At 29.3% G+C, this 17683-nt stretch overlaps 1 protein-coding gene across 1 annotated transcript; it reads right to left on the minus strand.

The window, feature by feature from the left end:
• Positions 1–2015: 2015 nt before the first annotated feature.
• Positions 2016–16719, minus strand: LOC122500769. Its single transcript, XM_043609857.1, has 5 exons — positions 16596–16719; positions 2629–2815; positions 2460–2554; positions 2237–2375; positions 2016–2147 (listed from the first exon to the last, which is right to left on the minus strand). The coding sequence occupies exons 2-5, from the start codon at positions 2698–2700 to the stop codon at positions 2016–2018; spliced, it is 438 nt and encodes a 145-aa protein (XP_043465792.1). The 5' UTR covers positions 2701–2815; positions 16596–16719.
• Positions 16720–17683: the final 964 nt, after the last annotated feature.

Consider the following 17683-nt stretch of genomic DNA (forward strand, 5'->3'; position numbering starts at 1 on the left):
GTTTTCTATATATATTTTTGTAATATGTGCAAAAGTTAAAGAATAAAATAGAATTAATTGTAATCATTTGTATAAGATAATTAATATTTATCATTAATATAATAATTAATTAATAAATATTATTTTGGCATTAATTTTTTTTAATTTTATAAGTTGAATTATCTTAATTTTGACGCAAATTTAAAAAAATAACAAATGAAAAGACAGTCAATTCTTTACATTGACTGATACATTCATAATGAACTAAATGAATTAATAATAATGAAAAATTGATTGTAATTCTCAATTTTTTGACATTATAAATTAGAAATAGAATTTGGCATTTTAATAAAAGAATTATAATAACGCTTTTTAATAATCACGCACGTTTTCAATTCATTTCATTCCAATCTGTAGATGTGCTCCTAGAAAAAGGCAATGTTCAGAGTTGTTCACGATCAAGTTTCAGGTGATAATTATTTTAATATTTTCTATATTTCTAAAGGCACATTATTTTACAATACGAAGATTTATTCGTCTGATGAAGACGAATAAGTACTGTTGTAAGAAATTTTAATTGATCAAACGCCACAAAAGTTATTATGCAAAGTTTCCAGAAATTGTATTATTCAAAAATAATGAGTAACACTATTTATCTGTACTACAATTTCTTTGTAATTAAGAGCACATCTTTTTTTTAACCTTCAATACATTCTACAAAAAGTAAAGTATAATTCACCATCGTTTAGAATTGTTTCGTTGTATGCCAAAAAAGTTATGCCTATAAGAATAGAAAAAAGTACCTTGAGTAACACTGCAAATTTCATGTTTTAAATTAATTTAATCTGTTTTATTATTAATATAAGGGAAGTATGTTAAAATTTATTTAATTTTCTTAATTCAGTAGATTCTCATAGCTTTTATAAAGTAGTAAAAATATGAAAATAATTAATACAATACTTTAAAAATAGAGAAATTTGTCAGTAACATGAAATCGACCGGTTCTGTGGATTTACCCATATATTCCTTTTTTTATCCCCTTTATTTGTTTTGACACGTCTTTCATGATTATTTTGTCGCGATCTACAATCATAATCTCGCCAACATACATCAACAATGAAGAGAAAACGAGGCATAATATAAACAATAAACCGTATAATTTTTCTAAAGCTACCTGACTTCTATAACTTCAAACAAAAAATAATTTTCTTTTAGGAAATAATAATTTAATTAAAGGATCACAGTATAATTAAAAATTTACTTACGGTAGTTATTTTTTTTATCAGCCTCCCTAATGGATGAATTTAATAAAACCTTAAAAAAACCAAGCATATGTTCTCTTGAAAATTTTAAAATTGATTCATTTAATGACAGTGAATTTTTTCTTACTGCGCAAATTAAAGAAGAAATGAGAAAGCAGCATACATTTCTTTTTAAAAATCTAAAATCGATAAAATTTTAATATTAATTGCTTTCCTTCTATCTTTCAACTTCAAGCTCTATTTTCTACCCTCTTTGTTCTATCCTCTTGTCGCCACTACTCAATGTTTCCTCCCAATGATGAATAATAACTCGCATCCTCACCGGCATCACCTATTTTGTCCCATAGGATTGCCCTGCCAATTGCATTAATAATTCAACACAATTCTCATTTCTTATAATTTTCATCGCGTAGAGATTTTTTTTCTTTCATAAAAATGTTAACATTTTGTTTTAAATTAATGCGTGATTCATGAAGTATTCAACTAATCAACAAAGTATAATATCAATTTCCTTTATTAAAAAAATATACTGCATCAAATAACATTAACATTAAAATTACAAGCAAATATATAGATGCGAATAGGTGATATTACTATTCTCTATTATATTAAATAACGTTAGATAATAGGATAATAGATAATATTAGATAAAAAAAGGAGAGAGAAATAAATAACTAATTCCTTAAAGTTTATATATATATATATATATATATATATATATATATATATTTAAATGCATTAAAAATTTAGATAATAAAAAAAGGAGGGAAAACTTCAAATCAAACGAGCGTGCTCGCAACGGCTTAGCCGGGCTCTTCTTTTCTGCTCCCGACGAGCCTTCCGCCCCTCCGCCAGAGAGCGATGGCCTATGGTCTTCCAGGCCTCATCCACCGGAACATCATAACACTAAAAATTAATTAATAAAAGGAAGGTTTTTTTTGATGCGATTTTGGCGAACAAAAAAAAATATGATGATAAAATTTCTTTTATTTTACCAATTGCCAGCGGGATCGAAAGCACAGCATCTCTCCATTTATGAGAACAAATTCCTCGATAAATGAGAAAAAAAGCTCCTCCCGCACAGCATAAGCCCCATAACGTGGTGGCGCACGGGACAGAAGATCCTTTAAGGGACTAAAAAACCAGAAAAAAAGGTCTCTGTAGTAAAACTAAATCTTTGCCCTGATCCCGATAATCTATTTTCTAAAAAGCACTTACATTTCTTTTTCCTCGGTGCAATTGAATCCCCCTCCTATTACAATCCCTGTATGGCCATCCTCGCTTTTGAGCATGGCCGGATCCCGGAAGCAGCTCTAAAAAAAGAGGAGGAATTAATTAGTAAAAAAAAGAAAAGAGAAAAGGGGACTTTATAAACCAACATTCTTACCGTCGCCCAGAATCCTCTGCACAGGTATTCTCCGGTTGTGTTTCGCCAGAAATATTCTTGACGCCAAATCATCCTTGAATATTTCTTCGAGGGGCTATTCTTCCATAGCTCCTCGTTAAAACCCCACCCCAAAGTGGGATTTATCCGCAAAGGTGCCGGAATCCAAGGACCATATTCTACAGCAATTCTAATAAAAAAATTCCTTATTATTATTCAGTTGTTTCCCCAAATTTTCGGTAGGAATTTTCAGAAGCGTGTTTTATTCAGGGTAATTAAAATTTTTTTTTAATTTGGAAAAGGATACATTTGAATGAATGAATTGAACAATAAAATTTTAGAGGAATTCTGTTATTTGCAAGTTTTTCTTTTATGAGTTTCTTCGCGGTGGTTCAGTTATTTCCGTGAAGAATGACATAAAAAAACTAAGAATTTTATTGTTTCATGAACAATAAAATTTTATAGGTATGTAGGTTTACAATTATTTTCAAGAATAAAAAAAAAAGAAAAGAGATCATAGCAGAGTTGGTTCTTTTTGGTGCGGTATTGGTGGAATTTCCTGAGAGATGTGATTGTTCGTGGAGTTTTGTCGAAATTAATTTTTAAAGATTTTAATGAAATAATTTTAACAATTTAATTTTTGGAATAATTTAAATTAAATTCTTAGTAGAATTAAATTAATTTCTATAACATTAAAATTCAATTATTTTAATATCTACTCTTTCAATAAAAAAAATTCATAAAGGAATTCAAATTATTTAAAGGGGAATATATTTTGTTAAAGTTCAAATGTTATAAAAAAATAAATTTTTTTTGTTTGAACTGTAGTTAAAAGGAAAATTCTTGAACAATTCTCACTATTCTTATTAATTAGTATTAGTATTGTGATTTTCTGTAAGCTCTCTCAACAAATCTCCATATTCACCGTTTCATAACAAATTCTCGATTTTGTCTGACAGGATTTTTTCTGTGCTCCTTTTAGAAACCAAGTAAATCGATTAAGATATGAAGACCTGCCCTTGCAAGACTCAAGTTTCAAATGGTAGATGTATATAATCTGAACTCGCTGAAGCATTTTATTTGACTCACGTATATTTACAAAAATTTGACGAATTCGAAATATTTACCAGAGATAATAAGTTTTCTTCATAGAAAGCAAATTAAATATTTTGCTTCCAAGGGGTGGAAATTATAATTTATTTTAAATACCGAGATTTTAGAAATTCCTCGAAAATTCAAAATCACTACTTTTCTTCTCTTGGATTTTTGTACGCTCTCTAGATTTGAATCCGTGAGGTTTCACTGATTCAAATAGCTGGAATTTAGCGATTGTGAATCAGTGAAATGTTACTGGTTCAACCAGTGCTATAACTGCTACTGATTGAAGTAGTGAGAAGAAATTACTGAATTAACTAGTTAAAATCAATAACGCACTATTTAACCCTTTAACGCCGGGACGGACACTTTTTTGAATCATTTTCAACGTTAATTATTTTGGTTATTAGACATGTAGAAAATTTTCGGAATAACATTTTCTGACGTATTTTTTATCGCTCTTTCAGAATCTGTCATCAAAATTGGAAAAAACAAAAATTCCTAAAAGTTATGGCCATTTTTTTGGAAAAAAATCCAAATTTTTGACATTTTTGATTCAAAAATGATTTTTTTTTCATGTTAGCAGTAACCAGAAAAATTCTTCATCATAAAATATCGCGTCCACAATATCCAAGCTTCAAATTTATGGACCATACATTTAAAAATTTCAAGATGGCAGATCCAAAATGGCGACAAAAGAATTTTTTTTCCCCAAAATTGACACCCTGTGGACTTTTTTTTTAATTCTCCTTTTATCTTCAAGACAAATAGTACTTGAATGTTTTTTGGGTCGCTGATTACGAATATGATGTCAGTTTTCAAAAATTCAAAATGGCGGATCCAATATGGCGGACGAAATTCTAAAAAATTATCAAATTCACTTGAAACTTGTTACTCAGGGGTTTTTGGGGTCGCTGATTACGAATATGATGTCAGTTTTTAAAAATTCAAAATGGCGGATCCAATATGGCGGATGAATTTCTAAAAAATTATCAAATTCACTTGAAACTTGTTACTCGGGGGTTTTTGGGGTCGCTGATTACGAATATGATGTCAGTTTTCAAAAATTCAAAATGGCGGATCCAATATGGCGGACGAATTTCTAAAAAATCATCAGATTCACTTGAAACTTGTTACTCGGGGGTTTTTGGGGTCGCTGAAAACGAATATGAAGCCGGTTTTCAAAAATTCAATATTCCGAATTCAATATGGTAGTGAAAATTTCAGAGAAAGATTAGATTGTGTTAAAAGTTTATACGTTCTTTAGAGAAACCATGTCTTTCTGGTGTTGTCAATGAAGTAAGAAACAATATGTGACCGCGTCCGAGAACAGGGACATTATGAACAAACTCAACTTTTTTTAAGTGAAAATATTTTATTTGTTTAAAGAATTGAAATTACTTTTTTAACCCAGGACTACATGCATTTTAAGGACCTTAAAGTGTAAGACACTGTCAAAATAAAAAAATCGATTTTTTGGCCATAAGGTCCCTTTTCTCAGATGGGGTCACATATACTTTCTAAAGGAAATGCAATTCAATGATGTTGTAAAACAACTGACTGCAAAGACTAACTAATAGACAATTCATTTAGCTAAATGAATGAAGTAAGAAATTATCCATCAATTTGAATTGTTGAAATCTGACTTAAGATTCGGTATCAGCGACCCCAAAAACCCCCGAGTAACAAGTTTCAAGTGAATCTGATGATTTTTTAGAAATTCGTCCGCCATATTGGATCCGTCATTTTAAATTTTAGAAAAATGACTTTATATTCGTTTTCAGCGACCCCAAAAACCCCCGAGTAACAAGTTTCAAGTGAATCTGATGATTTTTTAGAAATTCGTCCGCCATATTGGATCCGCCATTTTGAATTTTTAAAAACTGACATCATATTCGTAATCAGCGACCCCAAAAACCCCCGAGTAACAAGTTTCAAGTGAATTTGATAATTTTTTAAAAATTCATCCGCCATATTGGATCCGCCATTTTGAATTTTTAAAAACTAACTTCATATTCGTTTTCAGCGACCCCAAAAACCCCCGAGTAACAAGTTTCAAGTGAATCTGATGATTTTTCAGATATTCGTCCGCCATATTGGATCCGCCATTTTGAATTTTTGAAAACTGACATCATATTCGTAATCAGCGACCCAAAAAACATTCAAGTACTATTTGTCTTGAAGATAAAAGGAGAATTAAAAAAAAAGTCCACAGGGTGTCAATTTTGGGGAAAAAAATTCTTTTGTCGCCATTTTGGATCTGCCATCTTGAAATTTTTAAATGTATTGTCCATAACTTTGAAGCTTGGATATTGTGGACGCGATATTTTATGATAAAGAATTTTTCTGGTTACTGCTAACATGAAAAAAAATCATTTTTGAATCAAAATGTCAAAAATTTGGATTTTTTTCCAAAAAAATGGCCATAACTTTTAGGAATTTTTGTTTTTTCCAATTTTGATGACAGATTCTAAAAGAGCGATAAAAAATACGTCAGAAAATGTTATTCCGAAAATTTTCTACATGTCTAATAACCAAAATAATTAACGTTGAAAATGATTCAAAAAAAGTGTCCGTCCCGGCGTTAAAGGGTTAAATCAATAAATTATTTTTTTTTAAATTTAACAAAGTGTTTATTATTTTCTTTTTTTTGAATGTTGCATTGGGGGATATTGAATGTTTTTCGTGGGTTAACAAATTTTTCATCGGGGAAAGAATTGCCTTCAACCAATAGTTTTAAAAATTCAATTAAAAAAATTATTGTTAGTTATATATTCTTTAAAATTATTTAACGAAAAATGCATTAATGCAACTCAGTTTTTTTAGGCTAACTTGTCTTTTATCATATTCTAAAAAAAATACTCATTAGACTGACAAACAGTCATAATTTATTTATTTTCTATTACTAAATTCTATCTAAAAATAATTTGAACTAATAATTAAATAAGAAAATTTAGTTTTCACATATTTCTTGTTTTAATTTATAAAAATAAATTTCTAGAAATGTTTACAATTAATTGAAATTTTCAAAAATTGTGACTTTTTAGATTTTTCTTCTAAACATTGAAACAAAATACCACAATTTTTAGTAAAAAACTGTAACTTATTTTGATTTTTGGTGATTTTTATAATGTCAATGAAAAATCTTTAGATGTGTTACTTATAAAATCGTAACCGTTTTATTTTTTTTCTTATTAATTAAAAGTGAGTTATATTATATAAAGTCAAGAAAATAATCAATAAATTTGTAATTAGAATTAAGAACACTAGAGAATTTTAATGTAAAAAAAGTTGATTTACCAAAAAAACACAACAAATTGTTTTTTTTAAATTCTAATTGAATAACCATTTTTTTAAAAATTCATTTTTTTAACAATACACAATATTGTATTACTTGGTAGAATTATTAGGAAAGTATTGAACAACATTTATGTTTCAAAATTAATTCTAGTGGTTTCAAAAGAGTCATTTATTTTAATAAAAGACTGTGGATGTATGTGTTTAATAATTGGTAAATATCATACACCAACATAAATCGAAGGAAAAAGAGAACATTGAACTAATATCACGCCACCTCAGAAATTTGCAAGCTTGCAAAAAAGCTTGCCTGGCAACGATAAAGTTCAATGAGCTATGTGCAACAGCTCTCTCCACTATTGAAATTCTACATGATTTCAAGGTGTGATCATTAATTTTGAATCGAAAAACGATTGAGTTTGACTTGGTTCCTCCCGCAACAAAGTTGTGTGTATTTACTTTGTTGCTCTCAGGAATTGAGAGTATTAATTGGCGTCTCCTGCGAGACGGTTGATTCAATTTTAATCGAGATTATATTGTACTCCGAAAGCGGAGTTTTTCCTTATTTAATTGAAGCATAGAGAGTGTTTAATTGTTTTCGAGTAATGTCACATAAGTTTTACAAATTGGATAAACAAAAAATGAAATATTAAACAGTATTAAAAAATCAATTTCTAAATATTTATTAGAGTTTTGTGGTTCAGTTTTATTTGGTTTAATACAAGTTAAAGTTCAGTGACCCCGAAATTTAAATTTTGGGATTAATGTAATTAAAGTTGAAGGAAGGAACTACATTTTTGATAAAGGATTATCACATTGTTACAAACGAGAATTTATTGTTTTAAATATTGAGCTTTTAAGATGGCTCTAAATTCTTATTTGAGGAGGCTCCAAGCTGCCAAGGTCTGAAGGACCTTGTTTAATTTGCGGGACCGTTATCCTACTTTTAAAAGTTACTTTTCTGCTACATTTATTTTTAATCAAGATAAAAGAAATATAATTTAGACAGGTATGTAAGAAAATTAGGATGCAATTCACTTCAACTTGTTTTAGTTTATTTCCCAAATTAATACTTGTACAAAAGGTGTAGAAAAGTGTAGTGTGATTTTAAGAAAGTTACTTATAATTGAAACGATACGTGTTACTTACAAACTACTGGCGGAGCTATTCCTCTTTCGAATCACAGAGCATCCGTTGGGCGAAAATCCTTTTGTTCTTGTTTTCACGGAAAATCGCGACGTTTGATTCGCGCAATTGTCCTTTGTTTACGAGATTGCACTTGTGGTGAGTGAACGCGGGCAATATCTATGCAACCGGCCGTCTCACACAACTGTGTAAAACTCACTGCGGATCTACTTTTTACCGAATTAGTCCGGGCAATATCTATGCAACCGATAATTCGATAATTAGTTTTGATCGCGCTCGTGGGCCACCGATATTTGAGACGGACGCGGGCAATATCTATGCAACCGGCCGATTATAAATAACAAGATTTTAGGATTGATAATTAGATTAACAATTCCAAAATCTCTCCAAAATCAGCCCGCACTGGACACCACCGGCTCAGAGGATTTGAGAAGTTAACGTCTGCCCTAAATTTCAACGAGAAATTCGGGTTCCGGGTCTTCGAAAAGAAGCGAGAAATCCTACTGCCATGATTGAAATTTCGCGACAAGCCTCCAACCCTTACCTTTGGTGCAAAGCGGGGAAAGATTTTAGGAGTAGGAGTAAAGAGTAGGAGTTAGTCATGGGCCCATTGGTCTATGCATTTTTGCTGACGTTTTGGATCTCACGGTAGGTCCGTGAGAACGGAAGCAGTCTGTTAACATGATAATTTTTGAGATATTATTTGAAATAACTTAGAATTTAAATAATAATTATATTGTTTAATTAATAAAATTAATTATTTATGATTATTTTAATTATTTTTTTATTATTTACCTTAGTTATAATAATGTATATAATTTATTTATTGTAATTATATTGTTCCTACTTTTTATAGGCTGCTTGTATATGCATTTTACATATTGAGCAATATATATGTGGACGTCCACATGAAAAGGGCCCATATTGTCGGTTCTAGTTTTCGAGATAATCACAATTTAGTAATTTCTGAGCAAATTCTTAATTTTTTTTTATTTTTTATTATCAATCTACATGTTTTGACAAGTTGAATCATGCGGTTTTCATTAATTTATCGATACTTTAACTGTTTGATTTCATTGGTTCTTTAGAAAAATGAAAAGGGCCCATTTTGTCGGTCATTTGCAAAAGTAATCCGTATTTTAAAAATGGAGGTATAGAAAAATTTAAAACCTCTTGATTTTTCATCTCTAAGGTGTCCTGGACTGTAAACAATTCTTATCTGAATAACTTCTCAGAAGAACCAGGGATATTGATGTTAGAGTCCTTGTTTTTGTAGTCATAGAAATGAAAAATTCGATATTTCGTGAAATTTTTCGTAATAGAGACTGTTAAAAAAATTTAAATAAGTTTAATATCTACTCTTTTTCTTCAAATGACACAATAAAATTGTACATAATCATTAATCCTGTAAAAAAATGGTTTTTTAATAGAAAAACTGTCCTTTTTAGAAAACGGCCCATATTGTAGGTTTCTCGTACTTAAGTACGAAATTTTTCAAAATTAAGAGGGGGGAAGGTTTTAAAAATTTAAAACTTATTGGTTTTTCATCTTTTAGGTACCCTGGACTGTAAACAATTCTTATCTGAATAACTTTCCAGAAGAACCAGAGATATTGATGTTAGAATCTTTTTTTCGTAATTGTCGAAATGAAAATTTTAATATTGCGTCAATTTTTTCATAATAGAGACTGTCAAAAATTTTTAAATAAGTTTAATATCTATTCTTTTTCTTCAAATGACACAATAAAATTGTACCTAATCATTTATCTTGTAAAAAAATGGTTTTTTAATAGAAAAACTGTCCTTTTTAGAAAAGGGCCCATATTGTCGGTTTTTAAATTAATTAATTAATTAAGGGGAGGGGGTGGTTCTAAAAATTTAAAACCTGTTGGTTTTTTATCTTCAAGGTGCCCTGAACTAGAAACAATTCTTATCTGAATAACTTCCAAGAAGAACCAGAGATACAACAATTAGTTGGTATCGCAATCTTTAATTCCGTTTTTCTCGAAATGAGGTTTTTGGCGTTCTAAACTTTGAAATTCCGTAACTCAGCGAATTTTCAACCAAAAAAGTTCTAAGACCACTCAAAATTCTCCAAATTTTGCCAGGATTACGCCCATATAGATAACTCCAGTAGTGCCAAAATGGGCCCTTTTCATGTGGACGTCCACATATATATGTATACAACCTAATGTCCTCCGGCATTTTGTTGTAACAACAATGTTTACAACAAAATGTTTAACTATTGTTAATAATAATTGTTTGTATGTGCATCCGACTTGATTCATAAATTCAAGTGTCATAAGGCATGCAAGCCTTGTAGTTTGCGTCAGCTGTAACGCACGTGCGTTTGTTTTGAAGTTGTAGTCTACAGCTTATGGGCTAAGGTTTGACAACCTCATCAGGCTAAATTTATTTAAACAGAAAAACACTTCAATATTAATAAAGGTTTAAAACAACACTATCCACTATACTGAAAATATGTTTAAAGAATATCCTACCAGATTCGTTAAAACATAAAAATCGCGTTCTAACTCGTCAATATAAAAAAGATTTCATTGAGAAAAAATATTTTTTATAACAATTACCACATATATCAAAATTAAAAATAAAAATTTCTTCATGTGAAAGGAAGACATTTCAGCACACTAGTTCAGTGTCAACTGAAATAAATTAAAATTTGCTATTTCGAGAAAGTCAAAAGAATCAAGATAAAGAAAAAGTCAATGAACTGAATGTAAACACAGTTTTATCATAGAGGGAGCAAGTTGTGTTATTGTCATTAAAGAGAAGAGTCTAAACGTCTGAGAAGAGGAAAAAAGGTTCTGTTTAGAGTAAAAATATCTTCCTTTCTATTAATAGTGGAATGATTTGTTTTTATATGGATCATTTCAGATATTCGTCGATTTATAAAATTTTGTTCATTGTCCAAAATTTTGGCATTTTCCCAATCGAAGTCATGATTACAATTAATTCGATGGCGGTAAACTACAGAGTTATCATTTACTTTTTTATGTTTATTTATTCGAGTTAACAATGACCGTTTTGTTTCACCTATATATGTTGCAGGACAATCTTTACAGTCAAACTTGTATACAACATTTGTTCTGTCCCATTTTTTAGATAGATCTTTACCAAGTCTAATTATAGAATTGGAGTTTTTATTAATAAGTGGAATCGCAGTAAAATGAAACTCTTTGAGAATATTTGACAACTTAAAGAAACATTTTTCATTGAACGATAAACAAACCTTCGGGATTTGACTGTAAATACTAATTTTATTTCGATTATTGTTATTATTATTATTAACCTGAGAAAATTTTATATGGTTTGTACGAATTTTTATATGTTTATCAATAAAATCCAAAGGATAGTTATTATATTTTAAGATGGATCTTATCTTCTTTAAGTTATCAAAATGAAACTCTTTGTTGGACAATGAAATCGCTCTATCAACCAGATTGTATACAATATTCTTTTTTTGTTGGATTGGATGATCTGAAAAATAATTAATGAGTCTATCCGATGAAGTCGGCTTTTGATACCAATTTGTTACAATTTTGTTGTTTTTTCTAGTAAGTTTTAAATTAAGAAAATTAATTGAGTTATCCTTTTCTTTCTCAATTGTAAGTTGTAATTTTTCATTGTAGGCATTAAAAGTATTGATGACTAAGTTGACATGTTATTTTTTTACAGCTAATATTGTGTCATCAACATATCTAAAATAAAAAAAGGGAACACAATTGTGCTCCTCCTTTAAATTTGTTAAACAATCAGTTTCCAGATCATCCATGACAATGTCTGAAACGAAGGCTCAAATTGGTGAACCCATCGGTGTACCATAAATTTGTCGATAGAATTTTTCACCAAGAGAAAAATAAGTGTTGTTAAATACAAATTTAGTACAGTCGATAATATCTGAGAAAGGAATCTTACATTTCTGTCTTATAGAATATATACGTCGATCTAAACTCTGAATGACCAGTTCACAAGAAACGTTTGTAAACATAGAACTTACGTCGAGAGAAATAAAAGTATAGTTATCGACCATAACAAGATTGCTCAGTTTATTTTTAACTTCTAAACTATTATTAATATGTTCACGAGGTAGAGTAATACAATTTTTTAATGAATTATACAATATTTTTGCAAGAAAATGTGTTGGACTGTTTATTAGAGATATAATTGGACGAAGTGGAACATTTTCTTTGTGTATTTTTGGAAGTCCATATGCCTTTGCTAATACAGTGTCAGTCAGGGTCAATTGATTGGGATGGTAGTTTTTGTCGAGAAATTCATTTTCATTCAGATATTTTAAAATGCTTGATGTTTCTTTGATTAGTTTTTTAAGCGGATTCTTTTTTATAAGTTCGTATGTTGACACGTCAGAAAACATATCCAACATTTTTTTATTGTATTCAGACTTTTTTATGAGTACAGTCACGTTGCCTTTATCGGCTGGAGTGAAAAAAACATCAGGATTACTCTTTAAAAAACTTTTTGTGCTTTGTTATTTTTAGCAAATGACCTATTTTGGTTTTTAGAAAGATTTTTATTATTTAAATTATTTAACAGGACATCAGAAAATTTTCCCCTTAAATTATTCTTTGAGTTTTCATTAATGCCAAGTATAGATAAAGAATACTCCAGGTTTTTAATAGAATTTACAACATCTTTTTTGCCAATGTTTTCTGTAAAACAGAAATTAGGGCCAAGAGATGCAACTTCCACCACTTCTGAAGGAACTTCAATATCAGTCAAATTTTTATACCAAGAATCACGGCTAAATTGAGGTTTATTAAGTTGTTTTTTGTTAATGTTTTTAGTTTATTTTTATGAATGTTGTTATTGGAATTTAAAATACGAGGAAATTTTATCTTAGAAAACTCAAAAAATCTTGTTACGATACATTTAAAGTATCGTTTTTTTATTATTGATTTAAAAGTTATACTTTGAAAAATCAGATCTCTATTTCATTATGTGCCATATATAATAATTAATTGTTATTTAAAATTTAAATAGATTATTAAATTCAATGAACATATTTGTAAAAGCCGTAGTGTTGCAAACAGGTCAATAACATAAGGATTGCTTCGAGTTCATAACAGTCTTTTTGCATGATTAAGAAATTCCAAATTCTTTCATATTCTATTCCTTCTTACGATTCTATAATTTGAAATAATTGACAAGCACAAAATACAAGAATGATTTCACCACTTTTATGCATTAACTCGAAAATTTAAGTGTCAAAGACTCTTTTGGTTCAATGACCAGATTGTAATTTGTTGACAAAACAGAAACGCAGGCGTTTCTGAAAAGGTCCTTAACCTCACAGACCTTATTGCCATCACATGATGCAAAATCAAAAATGAGTTAAGCATTTTTGCACAATAAGAAAAAGTGCAATGAAATCATAATTATTCAGTTTCATCAGAACATATTTCCTAATACTTAACCCTTCCCAATAATTTGTCACACCCAAGCCTCAATTTCATGCAATAAAACTGGTGTGCTTACGATGTAATTCGCTTTTTCGCGACAGTTAACTCCTGGAGACAGGTTATCGCGAGGTTGACCGTCTGCGAAACTCGACCGGTTCAAGGGTTCGCCACGGGCAATCGAATTCGGGTAGACGTCAAACTCAAAAATCGCGAAGTGTTTGGAATAGATAAGACTGAGAAGTTATAGTAAACACAAATTAAAAGAAGTGGAATAATTTAAATCAATTCATTAAAAATAACCTAAAAATTGTTAATTACTCTCTCTCTCTCGCATATTATACAATTTTAGCAGCCCTTTCGTCACACTTTGAATTGCTCTGAATATATGACAGTGATCATATAACAAACTCAAAGCAATAGATAGTCGAATTAAATAGCCGCGTAAAGATTGAGAAATTAAGACGAGTAGAGACGAAAACAACGTGAGGTTAAGAATGAGTGTTTTAAATTGTCCTATTCAAATAAACCGTTAATAGTGAAAAGTTCAAAATAGTAATGACTGAGAATTAACAAATGAACAACCCATTAACAAACTAATCAATCATCAAATTTGCCCGTTCTGACCAGAAGAAAGGTTAGTTTTAAATGACTCTCTCTCATTCTTCTTGTTTCAGTGCGGTAGGGATTAAGGTTACATAATATAAAGATAATTGTAAGTAAAAATCAATTATGACTATTGCTAAATAAATATAATATCTTATTTGGTCTAAAGAAGATGTTAAATTGTTCTGAACCCATAGTTCTTATCTGCAATCCCTAATGAAATTCCTAAAAGTCCTAAATTAACAACAGATTGAAAATTATTAAATTAATCGAGATATAAAGAGAGGATGAATACACGATCCTATAAATAAAAACATTTAAATTCATTTTAAGTGGTTGTTGTGAACCGAAGATTAAGCTACAACTTTTGTTTTATTAATTAAATAACGAAGGACCTTATTGAATAACCTATATATATATATATATTATAAACATTTTTTCACAACAAAGGGTGGCAGCGGTGGGATCATTCTTTGTTTCTCGCATTTCTTAATTATATTTTTATTAAATAATTTCACTAAAAATAATCCTAATATTTCATGAAACCTTTCCGACATGTTTATAATAAACAGTTATAATTATAAGTCTTCTCTAGGTTCGTTGAACGGCCACTCAAAAGAGGTGAAGCTAAAATTAATCGTTTATTATAAATTGTTATTAATTTCATGAACCATATTTTTAAATTTTAGTTGATCAGTACATTAAACTTTTCTCTTTAATTTAAAAGACAACTATGAATTAGTGTCTCGCGGTAGTTGTAACATGATACGGTGTTAAATTACTACTCGACAGTCATCATACTTGTTTCTTAGAATTAAAATATTTCCTAATTGAAGATTTTCTTATTGTTTTCTTTTATTCATGATAGGTCTTTCAATAATTTAATAAAATAAAGATTTGTATTCCCTACCTTGTGCTTTTTTACTCAATTTCAATATTTCTTTTATTGACAAGTATTTTACTGGTAATGTAAATTTTATTTCGATCACATTAATATAATTATAAAAGATAAGAACTAAATACATAATTATTTAGCGTCTTACCTAAACCACATACTTTATAAATATTTTGCATGCTCTTCTGAATTTGCAAACCAATTAAATTGAGCTGAATCCAATAAATAAAAATTTTTAATAAACGAATAAATTAAATTTTATACTTTTCTAATTTTTCTTTTATGCACACATGTTAATCTAAAATTTTCATTTCAAATTAAAAAAGAAAATATGTAATAGAAATGTTTCTGTAAAATTTTAATGACCTTGCATTTCAAGATTGTAACGTGAAAAAAAATCAGATTACTCTCCAAATATTAACATTTAATTATGGAATAATCGAAAATTAATAAGTTACATTATCGTAAACATTAAAACAATCATTGTTTATTTTTAATTATTACTTTTGCAAGTAAGTCTATCGGTGGCGTAAGTGTTGCTCACTAGCGACCTCTTTATCTTTTATTAACATTGATTAAAATAATCAATTTTATTTTTACTGAGATAAAATATTCTTTGTCAACTTTTTTTTACCAAAACAAATTTTATAGATTGACAGATTTAACAATTTTTGTCAACTAAGGTGTCGGAATTATAAATAAATTTTGTTTCCCTTGAGTCACTGTTAAATTCACTATTTTGCTGAGTTACCACATTCCTTGTCCTTGGGTCAGTTACATCTATACGTGTAACCGTACAACACTTTACTCAAGGCCGGGTTACATTATTTAATTCACTTTGTTTTCTCTTCCTTTTTATAATTTCTATTCTCTTGTTATATCTCAAATTGACAAGCATTTTATGTTACGCCATTATCGTAACAAAAATTTTACAAAAATGTTATATTTTATTTTTAATTAATTAAAATTAATTAATGAAATGCATTCTTAGCATTTTGCAATCGCGCAGAAAATGAACTCGGTTCAAAGACCGTAATCCTTTTTCTTCCGTCTGAAAATACTATTTTAGCAATTAAAATATTTTATTTTCATGACTTTCAGGTAAATCAATTAATAAAGGGCTATCATTTTTATTTTTTTATGACTTTAGAAACAACAACCACATAAGCAAATGAGTGTATATATATATATATATATACAAATAATTAAAGGCCATATTAATAAAATTTACGCGATTTAAATCTTGATTAGTGAAATCAGAAAATATAATTTATATTCTGGCTGGACGTGAATTCGAGTGGTGACCATTAATAAATAAATACAAACATATATATTTTTAAATTAACACAGAATCACATTTATTATCATTTGGAAAAAGTTTAGAAATTACATAAAAGAAACAAAATTTCAAAATTCCCTTATGGATGCGAGAGCATAAAAACAAATGAATTTCTTTTTAATTTTTAGTTTTTAACAATCAAGGCTCTGACTTACCGCCATAACTAAATATTCAAATATTCCTCCTTAATAATTTTTCCTTTTACTTTCCGGCCAATGCCTCAAATTAAAACAGAACGAAAACAAAAGAATCTTTCTTTAAAAATAAGTCCGTCGTCTTTGACGTGCAAAACGTGAAGAACGAGCGCTCCTCGGCTGCTTGTTCTTTTTGCCTATTAGACGCGGCTCTTACTCAACAGCCACCCTGTCGATAAATGTAGATTAATACATCTACGAGTAACGACTAATGGGTTGCAGCCTTGCAGGCGCGACTTAATATTAGTCTTAATATTAATTTAAGGAAAACAGCTAATCTTGGACTAGTGACACTAAATTATCACGTAATGAGCCTGGAGCATTGCAATAACACAATAAAATTAATTTTATAAACATAAACAATAAAACAAATTTTTGTTTAATAATAATAGTTTTTGTGATAGAACTTTTGGCCGCATTATTTAATATTCGTCCTCAAGACTGCTTCCTGAACCCTGCTCGCTCCTTCTGAGAGTCCTTATTAGTTTCGTTGCGCTACTTTCGTCGCATCTAATAGGCTTAAACAAAAAATAAAAACAATACGGCAGTAATCAGTTCTTTCTTACTTTCGGAAATACTCTCGGATCCTTTTGAGATAGATTTTTTTTATGAAAATAATAATAATTTTAACAGTAAGTGTTTATCAAAATTACATAGATTGATTTTACCCCTTCTAAAAAAATAACATTTTATCCAAAGGAAAATATATATAAAAAGGGGGCTTCACGTCCACGTCAAGGTCAAGGACTTAAAAAGTGTCTTCAATTTTGACACTGTTACAAAGAATGTAATAAAAATCAATTGTTTATTCAAATTATCAGACACACATTCATTCTACAAAGAAAAGAAGAAATTTTTAAAATAACGCACATTTTAATTTGTAACACACTCACATCCTTACACTATAATAATGAACAAAAAAGGGAACTTTATAAACATGTTCCGAACGTGCACAACTTCAGTTTTAAAAGATCTTCATCTACAGAGACTTCCATATCTTCTGGTTCAACGTACCACGAAGGACCAGGTTGTGGTTGGAATGAAGGGCC

Source organism: Leptopilina heterotoma, unplaced genomic scaffold (assembly GCF_015476425.1).
Source record: "Leptopilina heterotoma isolate Lh14 unplaced genomic scaffold, ASM1547642v1 Lhet_1010, whole genome shotgun sequence".
NCBI lineage: Eukaryota > Metazoa > Arthropoda > Insecta > Hymenoptera > Figitidae > Leptopilina > Leptopilina heterotoma.

Excerpts from the sequence above, each read along its gene's own strand:
- LOC122500769 (XM_043609857.1), bottom strand. The coding sequence starts at position 2,700 with ATGATTTGGCGTCAAGAATATTTCTGGCGAAACACAACCGGAGAATAC. Across the intron at positions 2,555-2,628 it reads GCAGAGGATTCTGGGCGACG|AGCTGCTTCCGGGATCCGGC; the intron begins GTAAGAATGTTG and ends CTCTTTTTTTAG. Across the intron at positions 2,376-2,459 it reads TGCACCGAGGAAAAAGAAAT|TCCCTTAAAGGATCTTCTGT; the intron begins GTAAGTGCTTTT and ends CTGGTTTTTTAG.